Source organism: Columba livia, chromosome 2, assembly GCF_036013475.1.
Source record: "Columba livia isolate bColLiv1 breed racing homer chromosome 2, bColLiv1.pat.W.v2, whole genome shotgun sequence".
NCBI lineage: Eukaryota > Metazoa > Chordata > Aves > Columbiformes > Columbidae > Columba > Columba livia.
The window spans coordinates 153,993,882-154,008,892 of NC_088603.1; the positions used below are offsets into that span (position 1 = coordinate 153,993,882).

The window sequence follows — 15,011 nt, forward strand, 5'->3', positions numbered from 1 at the left end:
ATATCCTGTTATTAAAGTCACTAACCTGACACGGGCATCCAGTGAGTCACTGGAGAGAGGAACGTTGCACTTGCAGGACTGCCTCTGATTACAGCAGAAAGGGATTTGCCAAGACTCATATATAAAAAATAAATCCTCCTTCTTCAAAACACTATTTTTGACAAAAGAGAAAGGACCCTCTGCTTTCCCCCATTTTTATCTGCAAATCACAATTCTACTAGATGGTTATGGAGGGAAAAATGTATATATCAGTCTCCCTTTCCATTTCTGGACTGACCTGCCAGTTCCTGGTTAGTGTTTTCCATATGTCAGCCACATAGCTCCTTAGCTGTGATGATATAGACTCCATGAGCTGGTTCCAAAGATTTTTAGTCCTCCAAGTTTTTGAAGACGGGTTTTATCTGAACGCCTGGAAAAAATTACATTAACATCTTCACATAGAGCTTTGCAACCTTGGTGTGTTGTGAGCACTTAACGCTACGCTGAATTAGATGTCTAAGGAACAGAAATGCAGGATACTGAAATCCAGCGCTGAAAATATTTTATATCCAGTCTTTTAGAGAACAATCTGTTAAGCTAATTGGAAATAAGAGGTAAGGAGTCAGTTGCAGCTTGCTTATTTTTTCAGGGAGAAAAAACAGGGTATGAACAGTCCCTTTAATCTGACATTAACTGAAACTGAAGGCAACCTCAAACAGAAATAAGGTGCAGTTTTCTGTCAATAGAGTGATTACTTTCAGGCATGAACTGCAAGGGAGAAGATTGTGGTATCCACTTCTCACTGCCTCTGAGCCTAGCTTAAATGCCTCATGCAAGATCAGGCTTTAGTGAAACACAAGCTGTGTTTTAAGTGATAGGAAGCACCTGAGCTCAGCAGTCAGGAAATGGAAGAGCCTTAGCTACCTGGAGGTCAAACATGATGGTCTGACAGATATTTCTGGCTTGAAACTGCATGCATCTGAGCCTGGAGAGTGCCTATCATCTTTAACCAAGAAAATATTGCTGTACTGCTGGCTCTTTTGGGAAAGTAGAATTATCTGGAGATTTAATTGGTTTGACTGTTTTAGTTGGAAATTTTTTGATCTCTCTTTCTGGGTAGTGTTACTGTTGTTGCTGTTTGTATAATCTATAGCAGTTGCCTTCAAAGGGCTGCATGTAATTTTAGGACTGCATAAATGTAGGAGTCCTAAAATTACATTTGACCCTTTGAAGGCAACCGTGAGGCTGATGTGGCCCCCGGTGAAAATGAGTTTGACACCCCTGGTCTACAGCATGCTTCTGGGCACACAGAAAACCTTCTCCATAAGGAGTCTGCAGCCTTGTAGCCATCAGAGAAACTGCATTAAGGTGAAAGGAGTGCATTCATTAAAGAGACAAACGTGGCTCAAGCAGGGTTTTCAGTTTCAAGTCAGGTTGGAAAAACTGGAGGTCATGATGTGAGGAGAGAAAGAACGTTTTGGGTTTACAGAGGGTGATAAAAACTAATTGCAGTGAAGTTTCTAGTCATTAGGTCTGTTGTGAATCGGTTTTGAAAATCTTTGCAGAAGTGAGTTTCCAGAGTAAATGAGGGTTGAAAAGACATTCAACGTTGCAGTTTCTACAGCAGTGGTCTTTTCCAGGTGTGTTGGGAGGCAGAGGTACAGCTTACTGGTATAGCCCATATATTCTTTTATGATCTCAGTGGAATAGCAGCAAGAGGTGTTATTTAACTACAAGCTCCTGAACTGTGAGACATCTGAAGCAGAAAGCTAGTGTTTGACTAGGCAAGAATAAGTAGATGTGCCCAGGGAGTGTAGGGAGAATTGGGGTGGACAGGGTAGCACCAGTGCAGATTTGTGAACTACGATGTCCTAAGAGAGAAGTTTGCAAGAGGTACCAGCCTCACCTCAGCCGATGACAGCCTAACACCAAACAAGAATTCTTCTTCATGTAATCCTGATTTACATTCACCATAATCACTGAATCAGAGAATCATACAATCATAGAACAGTTTGGGTTGGAAGGGACCTTCAAAGCTCATCCAGCTCAAGCCCCCTGCAATGGGCAGGAACACCCTCACCCAGATCAGGTTGCTCAGAGCCCCATCCAGCCTGGCCTGGGATGTCTCCAGGATGGGGCATCCACCACCTCCCTGGGCAACCTGGGCCAGTGTTTTACCACCCTCCTTGTAAAAAATTTCTTCTTCATGTCTAGCCTGAATTTTCCATCCTTCACTTTAAAACACCTTGTCCTATTGCAAGATGCCCTGCTAAAAAGTTTGTCCGCATCTTTCCTATAGGAAAACTACTCACTATTGTGAGCTGCAACATTTCCTAGTATCTGAGTTTCTACTGTCTAGCTTAACTTCTAATTTTGTGACAGAAATAAATAAATGCTTATGAATCTGCTGGTCCCTGAACTAAATAATACTGAAAGCTTTGCCTTCCATTTTCAATGCCATAACTTGTTACAGTAGGCATTATTGCCCAACCATTATCATAATGTTCCCACCTTTCCTAAGAGTTTAGGAGGACAGTGTAATTTTACTGTTTTGGATTGTGCAATGCAGCTGCAACTGCTTCTTCTCAGCAGTCCAGTACTGAATGTTTTGATCCGGGTCATTGTCAAAAATGTCATTGGAAGTTCCTCTGATGACAACAGGTCAATCTGTAAGGACAGCTGAAACAAGAACTGCCTGTGGCTTCAGTTCCCTGTCAAGTGCTTCTAAACAATGTTGAGATAAGAAATACCCTGTGACGGCAAGATGACTAATGTTCATAATTTTATTGTATATCTCATATTGATTAGAGGTTTGCTATCAAAAAACTGCTCCACAGGGTAAGTTCTCAGCTGTTAGTTTTAAAAGTGATTTTTTTAGCTCTTGTGTCAATAGGTACAGGAGAATTCCTGGATAATTAAAAAACAGAGGACTAACAAAAAGAACACAGTGTTTGTTATTTTTAAGCTGATCTCATGATTTTTGGTTTCCCGATTCATGATTCTGCCATGTTCATAGTAATATGGGTGTCAAGTAATGGAAATGAACAGTCCCTCTTGTATTTCTGCTTCTTCCTGAATAGTCCTATTTTTTAAAGCACACAACTCCTTCATTACAGGTTTCTGGGACTAATCACACAAATAAATTATAGTTTTGAAGGGAAAGAGGCCAACAGAAACACTGAGTGCAGCTATGTTATCCTCTGTGTCCTGAGCCTGCCTCTAATGTGGCTACAGTGTTTAAGGAAGATTTATTTTTAATGTGAAATCTGCAGGCTCAAAAAGGAAGAAATTTGATTCTGGGCAGTCTCCAGCTTCTGCTCTCACTTATTTGTTCCTGAGGTTTTTTTGGTGAGGACGAGAAAACAATGAGTCTGAATTGTGATGTGAATTTGAAAAACAGAGAACTGGTACAGTTTTGCTTGCCTAACTTCTGTGGTATGAGTGGCCTTGTTTCCAGAGCCTGAAACATATTTCAGATGTACCAGGGGAGGGAACATAACAGTATTGCTTCCAAATACTACTGGAATGATGTTGTAAGTTCCTCTATCACCCACTTCCAGTCCGAACAAAAATTAAACATGAATAACAGTAGCGGATACCACATCTCTTTCAAACCCCCAAATGCAAGACATGCTTCCTGAATGTGGATGTTATAAAAAAACAACCGATGAACCAAAAAACAGCAGAAAACAAAACCAATTGAGGAAGTGGCCATTACCATGGAAAACAGAATTAATAAAAACAGAATAAAGAGGAGCATGTAAACCTGTTCTAACCACTCATGCAAAGAAGTGAAAATATCCACAGCCAGGATAAAGCTTCAAGCAAGTACTATTCCCCTTGAACTCATATCACAAACAGTTTTGCAAAAGTTTTGGGTTTTTCTTTTACTTCTTGAGCTTGGATCATATCTAATGATACGATAATCTAAGCCCATACACATCCAGTGCTGTGAGATGAAGATTTGCCTGTCCAGGCTTTCAGCTCTCCCTCTGCAGACAGGACTTGTAAGACACGTCTGTCCAGAACTTTTTGCCACAGTTGTTTGACCCACTACTTGACCTGAGGGAAGTTTTGCATCTCAGAGACAGGGGAACTTTGCAAAGCTTTAAAAATCCCTGGGAGGAGATGTGTTCAAAATCAAGCACATACTAGGATGTTTTTCTTGGTCACAGTGCATTTTTGGATTCTGTATGTCATCTGATCTCAGTACTCTCCCTATCAAACTTAGCCTTTTAATAAAGCAAATCCAGAACTTCCACAGAAACTGCCACTTTCAAAATCTGGGAAACTTCAAAATTAGGGAAACTTGAAGCCCTTTAATTTTTTATGGCTTTGTTTGGTTTGATTTGAAGTGAATGTTATTTAGAGGTACTTGATAAAATATGCTGCGCACTTTCAGAGCTGATGTTGAAGAATATGTTTGCCAGATTAGCGGATAAATATTGTGCAATCCTAGATCTAATTTCTCTGCTATACCAAGGAGACACATAATTCCTTGCTTCAAATGAAAAACAAGGAAGCAACTCTTCTGAAGGAAGCTGGCGTGCCGTGTTATCCCTTTTCCAGTCTCACCCGTCATAGTTCTTTCGAGCTTGTTCTCATTCATCATCCTGGGGACGCACCCACACACAGAGATGCTCTCAGAAAAGATATTTTTCTCTCTCTCTCATGACCAACTGAGTCAGTGCCCCTAGTCAGCAGCTGGTAAATGTCGTGCCTTACAAACACAAAATGGGCCACCGCAAATCCCACGTGAGGATAAAGGCCATTGCTCACTCAGGTTCTAGTCTAAATTGAGGGCGGAAGTGAGGAATAAGATCAAGTGGTGTTTTTTTCTTCTGCTTTAGTCTTTCAGCCCTCTTAAAACCAGAGAGGTCTCTTCTAGTGCCCAAAGATCGACAGTCTTAGCTTTTTCCTTTGCTTATCTGCAACCATCTACATCTCCACCTTTAAGCTAGTAACAGTGGTTGTTTTCCAGATCCCCTAAAAAGGAAGAGAAACCTCTCAGGAAGGTAGTAGCACTGGAAATTCTGCATGCAATGAACTAAAAAGACTATCTCTACATCCAAACAATAACCTCTTTCTATTTATTTTTTGGAAAGCAATTTCTCCAGTTGTGAGCAATGCTATCCAATTAGTATCAATGGATCTGCTTGTTTGAAATATACAAAAAGTCTGAGGTGCTGGCCAAGACTGCACTGAGTTCTTCAGGCTCAAAGGTTTGAAGCAATTTCAAATTAAGGATTTGCTGTTTGTTTTCTGTTTCTTTTCGACTTCCTCCTGGTTTTATGCTTTTTCAGGCTTCTAGTTATGCTTTGAGCAAATTCAGTAAGAAGTAGTTTAATCGGTTGAAGAGATCGGAGTCTTTCATATCATGCATCTAGAGTTTGGGTTTTTTTTTAGAACACGAAAGCTAAGCAGTTATAGTAGACTTGTGTGGATGTTTGGAAATTAGTCATTTGAACCATGTCAGAACTATTCCAGCCTTTCCTTTCTGTTCTAGGTCAGATCTTATCAGATTTATACTAGTTTATCTGTATTTTCAATCAGTAGTTTTTATGGTTACTCAACAATATTGTACTATCTTTTCTCAGTGAGGACCTTCTCCATGCTGGCACAGCTGTAGGAAAGAAATAAAGAGTCTGGGCTAGAGATTGGATCTGATTTTGATGGGCTTTGGCTCTGGTAAATCTTCTGAAGCTTGGGTTAGACTTTTGTTCCTACTACATCTGCTCATAACTTTTCTAAACCCTCAGTGCTCCTTGGGTTAGCTATCCCAGAGTTTCTAGCCTAAATTTATTTACATTCACTGTGAATATTTAGTGCCCACTTGGCCTTGAACCAGCATTGTCCTGAGGTATAAATAGATCTTCTGCATGGATTCATTTATAAAGACCATGCCTACTCTCAGTCCTTGTTTACCATGGTTAAGGAAGTAAAACTCTATTTAGTCTCCTCTTGTAAGATGTGCTTTCCATTCCCTGATGTGCCTCACAGCACCCTCTTTGTATTCACTCCTGTCTGAATGTGTCTCCTTCCAGCAAAGTTTTCAGAAAGATTTGTGACTTGGTTAGAACATAGACAATTTTCAGAGGTCTTCCAAAATAACCATGGCAGAGCTGGAAAAGGCCAAACTTATCCTTCCTCCCCTTTGCTTTGTTCCTTAGAACTTGCTTCTTATGATTGAAATGCCAGTGTTTTACATTCTCCAACTAGGCAGATTTTGCTTCCTATCTTTTCTACCTTCACCAGGGGACCGTGTATTTTGACAGCATGTGCTGATTGATATTGTCTTTTTTTTCCAGGGAGGCTCAGCTTTTTCTCCAGCATCCATTATTAGTAAGAGGAGAGCACAGATCCAAGCAGCAGTCCTGGCTGATGATGTGGGATGCCCTTCATCCACCAGTGAGGAAATTGTAGCCTGCCTCCGCCAGTTGCCTGCTCGTGTCCTCAATGATGCACAGACTAAGGTACACCATTGCAAAATGTATGTTGTTGATGAGGGATCAAAAGAGGTTTCTTTTGACATGCAGATGTGCAGAAGCTCAAAAAATAAAGTAGGCTGAATTTCTGTGAAAAAGGAACTGGACTAACTTTGGTGGAGTGATGCTGATGTCTGTGACATCCACCTCTGACCTATGAATACTCACAGCTTGATTCTCCGCTAGATTAAAATCCCTTTACACTACTTTAATCACAACTTCCAAAATTAAAATAAATTTCATTTTTTTACTTCTTTATGTGCCCTATTGTCTGCCCCTGGGTGTTTTCCTGGAGGGGAATCAAGTGTCTGTAGCTTCAGTAGCTTCAGTTTTGCAGAAAGAAAATGGGGAGGGATATCAGTGCATTGTCTCCTAAGTGGGAGACTTGTGAAAGCTGCAATATAAGTGATTCTAGAGGTGAATCCTTTACCCACAAATTAAAACAGTGGCAATACATTTTTTCAATCAGGATCAGCGTATTGCCAATCCCTAATTTAAAACATTATTTTTATGACTATAACACCATCAATTATCTTGGCCTATTCAGCTTGCTTCACCCACTGAGACAGTCAGAAGAAGCATTGCTTCCTGGCAATAATGACTTTGCACTTACATTAACTGATCACTTGTTCACTTTAAGGCTATCACTCAGTTATCTGAAGCAAGAGTAAAAGGGAAATGACATGGGTAAACTAATTTAACGGCAATGTTATTGCTTTTTTGCTAACCTAGCTCCTAGCTATAAGCGGCCCATTCCAGTACTGGGGACCAGTGATGGATGGAGTTTACGTTCAGGAACCTTTAGCTAAAGCCCTGCAGCGCCCTCGACTTCGGAAAGTAGATCTGCTCATTGGAAGCGCTCAGCAAGATGGGTTGATCAGCAGAGCTAAGGCAATTAAGGTAGGAAGAGGCTCACCGTTAATGAACTGATGGCGTTAATATTATTACAGTGATGACAGTAATCATATGCAGCCAGTGAGATGCTTTTTGATTTCTACAGCTTGTGAATTATACTCCAAGCAAATATGCAAAGGCATTGCCCATCTCCACCTAGTCCTATTTAGGCTGATTAATAGAATTATTAGATTTGTTGATTAATGCTAGGGGGGAGATTTGAAAAGGTAAGAGATCAGCAGAGATTAACCATGTATTAAGAAGCAGTAGTATCTTTTACTGTCTCTAAAATTCTATTTTTATTGCAATCTCAGCTGAACATCACAAGGAATAAAGCAAGCTCATAACTGTGCAGCAGGCCTAAGTTAGGCTTTCCCATGCCAATGTGTTTGGTTCTTTTTGTGTGTGTGTTTTTGTTTTGTTTGGTTTTGGTTTTGTTTTGTTGTTTTATTGTTTTTTTTTGTGTTTTGTTTTTTGTTTTTTTCCAGCAACCTTTTTTCTCTATTGCCTTTAAGAAGTAAGTTTTCTTATAAAGGTATTTCTGAATATGGACTAGCTATGACTAAGACTAGCACTGGCCTGATGTGTGGGCTAAGGTTTTAGTGCATAAACTGAAATTAAAACAATGAAAAGCATTGTGTCCATGCTGTGCTTTGGACCTGAAAGTCTTCAAAAACATGAAGGTCTACCCAGCACGATTTTGTGTCTTCTTGTAAACCCTCTGGCACTGTCTGTTCTTGAGACACCATATGAACCTCTTCTAGTCCATTTGTCCTTCTCCATGATAGGAACAATTGCCCTTCCCTGTTTAACACCGGTGAATTAATTTAGATGTTCCAGTGTGCTCAGATATACGTTAAGAAATCAACAGGAAAATGTAACACAGCAGGGATTATTTTGAGAGTTATCGAAGTGAACTGCAGGTCTGTTGCTGTATTTCTGTAACTGCGTGGATTTCATCTCTTAGGAGGCAGTGAAAGCCTAATCCACCTTCTTTTTATGGCTAACCAATAATACATTGACTGATTTACTTCAGAATTAATGACAAAATTACTCCTTTGAAATAAGAGGTTTTGACCCACCCGAATAAAGTTCATAGTACTTGTTTAGTATCCGTCAGAAGTTTCCTGCTCTTATTCAATGTGCCTTTCTCTTGTGGAATCAATGAAAAGAGGAAATCAGGCAGGCAACAGACTGTGATGCTGGAGGTCTGCAGATAACGATCCAGCCTTGTGAGAGGGGAATAAACTTCAGTAACCTCATTACAAGTTGTGTGATGAAGACTAGGAAGTGAAATTCTTTCCTTTGCCACTATTCCCACATGTGACAGTTGTCTGCAAAACCAAAATTAAATTCCATGATGTATTAGAAATTATGCAAGAAATCATGGTGTTAAAGTATGCTACAAGCGCTAAAAGCCAACAAAAAGTGCTAAAAGCAACATTGTAAGGTTGAAATTAAAAGGAAAAAACACTCATAACTGAGAGATCAGTAGTGGAGTGTTGCCTTTCCAAAAAGAAAGTCTGGAATATCTTCTTCATTTACAAGCTTGCAGAAAATAAGATCAGAAATGAACTAAAAAAAGTTGGTGCAACTCAACCCTAGGAAATGGTCATAACTACCTCAACCTGAGAGATTTGTTTTAAAATGCCCTGCTGTTGGAGATATTCTGGTTTCCTTTGGCAAGGGTTTAACTACCCTTACTTAAAAGGATAGTTAACTTCTTTACTAGCTATTATAATAGTACATACGTTACTTGGTGCTACTGCTGTCAGTCAGATTCTATCTCTGCTCCAGAGAATTCCTAATGTTTGTGGTAGCTGGTTATATTTTGTTTTGGTTTGTTTTCCTTTTGACTTCCTTAAGCTATTTTCTTGTTCTCAGTAAGAACTGATGACTTTTTTTCTGCACATTTTCCTCTATTTCTGTTTTCTCATGTCTTCAGGTTTTTAGGGCTTGAGGGAATATGACTGTTTTGACCAGACTGTATTTCTGTCTTTGGACTGCTTTCTTAAGGCCTTACTACAAGGTTAAAATTTCCTGATTTCTTCCTTGTTAAATTATTAATTGCTGGAAAACTGTAATCTTTCCTCCATCAGTGAGCCATTTAAGAACAAGAGCGTTTCTACATCATAAACATGACCTTGCGTGGTTGCAGCCAAAGTCAGATGATAAATTCGCGAATAGGCCACAGATATATTTATCTGAAGTGTCAGAAACTGGTGTGGGTGGTGGCCGTTACAGAGAAGTATGTGCCCCATTTCCTCTGTCATAATGTTATAAAGGATCTTTGATCTGTGCTAATTGTCCTTTCCCCACCACATACACCTGGAAGAAGTATTAGAGACAACCCATGCTGTGTCCTGCTCTTCCATTTTATTCATTTTAAGGGTTCCCTTGAGATAGATCTGGCTTGCATCTCTCTGAGAAAACTCAAAGCTGATTTTACTGATATACTAAGGAAAGTGGAAGGGCTTAGCTGGTGGACAGAGCACTGAGCTCAAGTCTGGAAACCAAGACATAGTTCCCATTCTGCTTCTGACTCTGGCCAAGCTATTTAACCTGTTCTACAAAGACGGGACCAAACCTCCCTGGGGTGAAAATCCATCTGTTGATATCTTCCAACACTGTAGAGAGAAGAACCATGCATGTATTTGCATAGATAAATGGCACAGCTAAAAGGTCCTGTGGCAAGTGAATGGAGTTGTCAAAGTCCTTAATCTCCATCTCCTTTAAGATGACTGATTTCAGTGTAGTCAGGTGCAAAGAGTGGCGGGATAGAAAAATTTAATCCCTGCTAATCTGTTTCAGCAGTTCCTCGGAATAGTTGTGCTGGCAAATTCATCCAAGGTCTTGGTCTATTAATCCTGGTCTTGCTGTATTAATACTGGCCCTGTAAATGGTGAGGAGACACTTTTAGCCCTTTGGATGCGAGTATGCTTGAGATGTGATGCAAATCTTATCACCTTACACTGGAGTTGCATGTAAGTTTTATAAAGTCTTAGCAGTTGAGTCATAGGAGCGAGGGTAAAACCTCTAGATTGCAACCAGACCTGAAGGTGGTAAATCCAATTGTCACCACGTTGTTCTGTGGGGGCAGCTGGTTATGTTGGGACTGGCAGTTGGTCATTTTGGGAGTCTGTATTCCCACTGCAACACTGTGCTTGTGCCTGTTAAGACCTTAACTATTATAAATGAAATGAAGACACAGAAGGCATCACTTATGTGCTAGCAAAACATTTATGTTTGATTTGTTTACAATTAAAGGCTGAGGTCTCTCAGTGATGCTTGCAGCAGAGAGTATACTGAATACTTGTGCTCAGTCTTGCCTGTGGAAATGACCGTTTTGTGGCATTCACTTGAATGCTTATTCATGTGAACTGAAACAGATTTACCACTTCCTGGATCACCTCATACTCATCCCCAGTGCAGCCATCAGATGGTTGAAAATAAGTGAGAATCGGAGCAGAGTTTGTTAAGGGAATGGTAAGTGGTGCCATAATGCACCATTATGCGACATATGGAGTGGTTAAGCCTGAACCTGTTAACTTCAATTCCCATGGCAGACCCTTAGGGTCTGCTTTGAACAGTCACAGATTAGGGCAGCTGAGCAGAAACCTCTAAAATTGTTGATTTCAATTCCCAACTGGACAAAATTTTATCCCTGTGCTATATGTGAAGCTCAGGTGGGAAGATCTAATGGTTCCTACTGGCATTAAATATACAGAGTCACTCATGCTGATCTATATGTGTTTGTATATGCATGTAAGTCAGTACAGCCTTGTTTTTATCCTCCATATGTTCTGTGTCTACTGTGTAATCTCCACATTACAAGAATTAATAGCTTTCTTTTTAGTTGGAAAACTAAGGCTGCACTTAGTATTTTCTTTTTCTTTCCCTTCTTAGTACAAATCTAGCTGGCTGTAAAACCTGGAATCAGGACACAGGGGAGTGGATAGACAGAAATATAGTCTGTTTAGCCCATGTAAGCAACTGGATCTACGCAGACCAGATCTTCCATACTGCACTATATTACAGTCAGTTAATTTCTTTATGGATAAAGATATTAATCAACATGCAGCAAATGACAGATAGATGTCTATTAATTGTAATGACCAGGGGAGCAGTGTCCTGATAAGTGCAATCAGTGAGGAGAATGGGCTGATATTGTCTCTTTATCTTATAACTGGCAGGGATCCTTGAAATACTCTGCTGAATGGCTGGCAGGTCTTTCACTGTCTTTTGTGACAATGTTTATCAAAAGCCATTTAAGACCTGAGCTCTGAACATACTCTGTTAGTGTTATCCCTTTTCTATTTTGTCAGAAATGCACATTTTGCTCCTTGGAAGATGGAAATGTTTGGTCTACCAACTGCTACAAGTTTTTTTAAAATAAGACACTGGACCAGATTCAGTCATATGCTCCAGAAGCTATGCTGCAGGAGCAAAAACATTAAGCATCATATAACTCATTATTTAGACAGTGTTTATGACCACTTTGCACCATCAGGACAGTAGAAAGTGGTGCACCTGCTGTTTTTAATTATTTTCTTACTTACTTTCTAAAAAAAAGTTGAAAACCCCGCTATAACTGTGAGGCCAGTTGCTAATACCTCTGTAAAGGTTAGCAGAATGTAAATTATTTTACATAATGTGCAGCTGTTTCTGTTAACTTGGTAGCAGCTGTTGTATCTACTGCTATTTGAAAATTGTTCCTTGGTCATATATTTTCTAATGGGAAGCATTTGTTGGACACAGAAAATTCATCATGCTTTGTCTTTTTACTGTTTCATGGGTTTTATTTTGAATGCATTGCTTTGTTTTGTGCTATCACATTGAAGTCAGAGGTTTAAGTTATATTTCTTTGTAGCCAAAGTGACACTTGAGGCATCGTATTTCAGATTGTTCTGTTTTAGAGCTGGTTGGGATGAAAAATCTCACGATGTCCTCCTACAAATGTCGATTCTGTTCTCATCCATCTCTGCCTGTTGAGTCCTCTTGCATCTGACTCAGCACATCTTAGGGACCCCACTCTCATCAATAATTGCTGAGAAAGGTCACCAGAATTTCAGGGGCATTTTGAAGATCACAGAAACTAGTACATGGGCACAGTAAAAACCTGAGGGCAACTGTACTGAGTCAGATCAAAGGCCCACTGAGCACAGAATGCTGTTTTCAGCGGTGACTAAGAGTGGATGTACGTAATAATAGGGTAAGCAAACCTGATACTTCTGCTGAATGCTCTTCAAAACTCTAGCACTTTGCAGCTCAGGGAATTCCTAGCCTGAATTGGTCTTTGTGTAATTAAAAGATATCCACTTTTTTTTTTTTTTTTTAAATTAAAAAACTTGTTAGTGAAACTTCATCTTCACCAATTTTGACATTGGCAAAACCATGTGGCAAGAAGTTCCTCAGCTTAACCATGTTTTGTATGATCTATTTCCTTCTCTGTGGTTTTCAACTGTAATGTTTATTTGGTAGTTGAAAGTAGATGAGGCAGCGAGGGATCAGTTCCTAGGGTACATAATCAATACTCTAAGTTTTTTTTTTCCTCTTTCTTTCTCTCTCTGTTTTAAGTTATCCATGACAGGTGTAGAATAAGGTAACAAATGTGTTAAAACAAATGAACAACAACAAACAACAAAAAACCAACATGAAATTATTGCATGAAAGTTGCTTTGTGAAGGAGCTTGGCCTTTGCATTGACACAGAAAAGCATCTGTTCTTATCCATATCTGCTATTTAAATCCACCAGTTCCGGTCACCAAATGAGAGATTCCTAATTAGACAGTAGCAATGCTTCTGCTGGTTAATAGTGACGTGTATTGATGTGTGCTGAAGCCGATGGGAGGATTGCTTTTGAGTTCAGTGAATCTGCAGTCAGGTCTTTGGCGATAATTTCTGTTTCTTGCAGAAAAATATACGTGTCCTCTCTGTATTTAAACTGAATGATTTTGCAGGCGAATGTGCTGTGCAGTTTCATATGTGGCATTTGTGCATATGAAGTGACGTGTCACGCGTTGTAGATCTTTTTCAAAGTACAGCTGTATTACTAAAACTGGTACCACATGACTCCTTTCACATGGCATGGGCCAAAATCTAGCAAAAGAATTTATTACAAATACAAGGAAAATTTGCCAAGATATTTTTGGACCTTATGATATTGGGTAGCTTTTTGAAACCTCTTGTAAAGTCCCTTAATCAAAATGCACAAAGCACTAGAATATGTCAGTAAGGACAGGCCTCCGTCTCAGCAGATGGTGACTTATTTTCCGTCTTTCATTTCTGTGAATTTGTTGAAAAGTAATTATTCCCTCCGTACTTTCTGTATAGAGTTGTGGAAAGACCTTCTCGCAGCATGATGAAAACCAGCTGCGGGCCATCAAAATAATAAATTCACTAAGGCATCTATGGTAACTGGACTGGGCAGACACAAGTCTATTTTGCACCAGACTGACTGCCCAAAATAATATAGGTGGTTCATTAGATCTTTCTCTCTGGAGTTCTTATACCAAGTTTCAGCCAGCGTGCACCTGCAAGGTACCCTCTTTAGAAAGGATTTGATGCACAGGAAATTTCAGGTTACTTTTATTTATTTTTTTTAAATGAAGTTACTCTGTTTCTGAAGATGAAATAGATTCTTTTTTAAAAAAAAAAAAATTGTCTGAAATGCTAAACTAAAAAACTTCCTCAAAGAAAGCTGTGTTGAAAACTTCCAGCAGTGTTTAGTTTTGTTAAAAAATAAAGTTGGATAAGCAGTTTGGCATAGGAGATGGTCCCTGTGCTACCAGTAATTCTGCAGTGACATGGGCACTCTGCTCTGGGGAAAGTGCCTTTATGTCAGGAGAAGTTTCAGACCACAGATCTCAGGAAAATGGCATTTCAAGCTAGATCTCTCCTAAAAGCCTTAGGAGTTATGAAATTTGAACATCATGGCTGCTACTTTCATTGAGATTTGGATGAAAGGGATTTATCTTCCAGGGCTAAGGCAGATATTAGTCCAGAAGAGATATAAATACAGGCATTGTAGCAGTCACTATTCTTTGTAGGTGTTCCCAGAAACTTCAGAGTGATGTGGCCATGAAATGGCTATATAGCATGTTTTGAAGAAGCCAATACTGCTGGCTGGTGGCAGTCTTGGAAGAGAAAAAGTAGGACCATCCCCTACTTCTTCCCTTAGGAATTAGAGATTATAGCAGAAAGGACTCATTTCAGCAGAGGGAGATCTGAGTTTACATTAAAAATGTATCTTTTGGTTTTGTTAGTAAATTCCATGTATGCATTTTGTTCTCAGAAATTTGAAGAAAGTCAAGGAAGATCCAATAGCAAAACAGCCTTTTATCAGGCTCTTCAAAATTCTTTGGGAGGAGAAGACTCCAACTCATTCATTGAAGATGCAGCTACATGGTATTACTCCCTTGAACACTCAACTGATGATTATTCATCATTTTCCAGGGCTTTGGAAAATGCCACCCGGTAAGAAACTCATCCTATTACAACTGTGTGACTGGGCTTAAACAAGGTTTCTTTTGCTTATCTCAAGTGTGTATTTATATTCTGAAAAACTTGAGAAATTTTTGCAAAAAAATGAACAGAAAATAGGGAATATTTTTTCATTTTCCATGAGGTTTTCAATGTCACTAGTAAACAGAA

General features: G+C 39.5%; 1 protein-coding gene across 1 annotated transcript in view; it reads left to right on the forward strand.

Moving 5' to 3' along the window:
* TG (thyroglobulin) overlaps nucleotides 1-15,011 on the forward strand; it is a 164,370-nt gene that overhangs the window by 125,240 nt on the left and 24,119 nt on the right. The window contains exons 42-44 of the mRNA XM_021298862.2: nucleotides 6,288-6,452; nucleotides 7,197-7,364; nucleotides 14,653-14,834. Coding sequence (XP_021154537.2) covers nucleotides 6,288-6,452; nucleotides 7,197-7,364; nucleotides 14,653-14,834 — 515 coding nt within the window. The remainder of the gene's footprint in view (nucleotides 1-6,287; nucleotides 6,453-7,196; nucleotides 7,365-14,652; nucleotides 14,835-15,011) is intronic.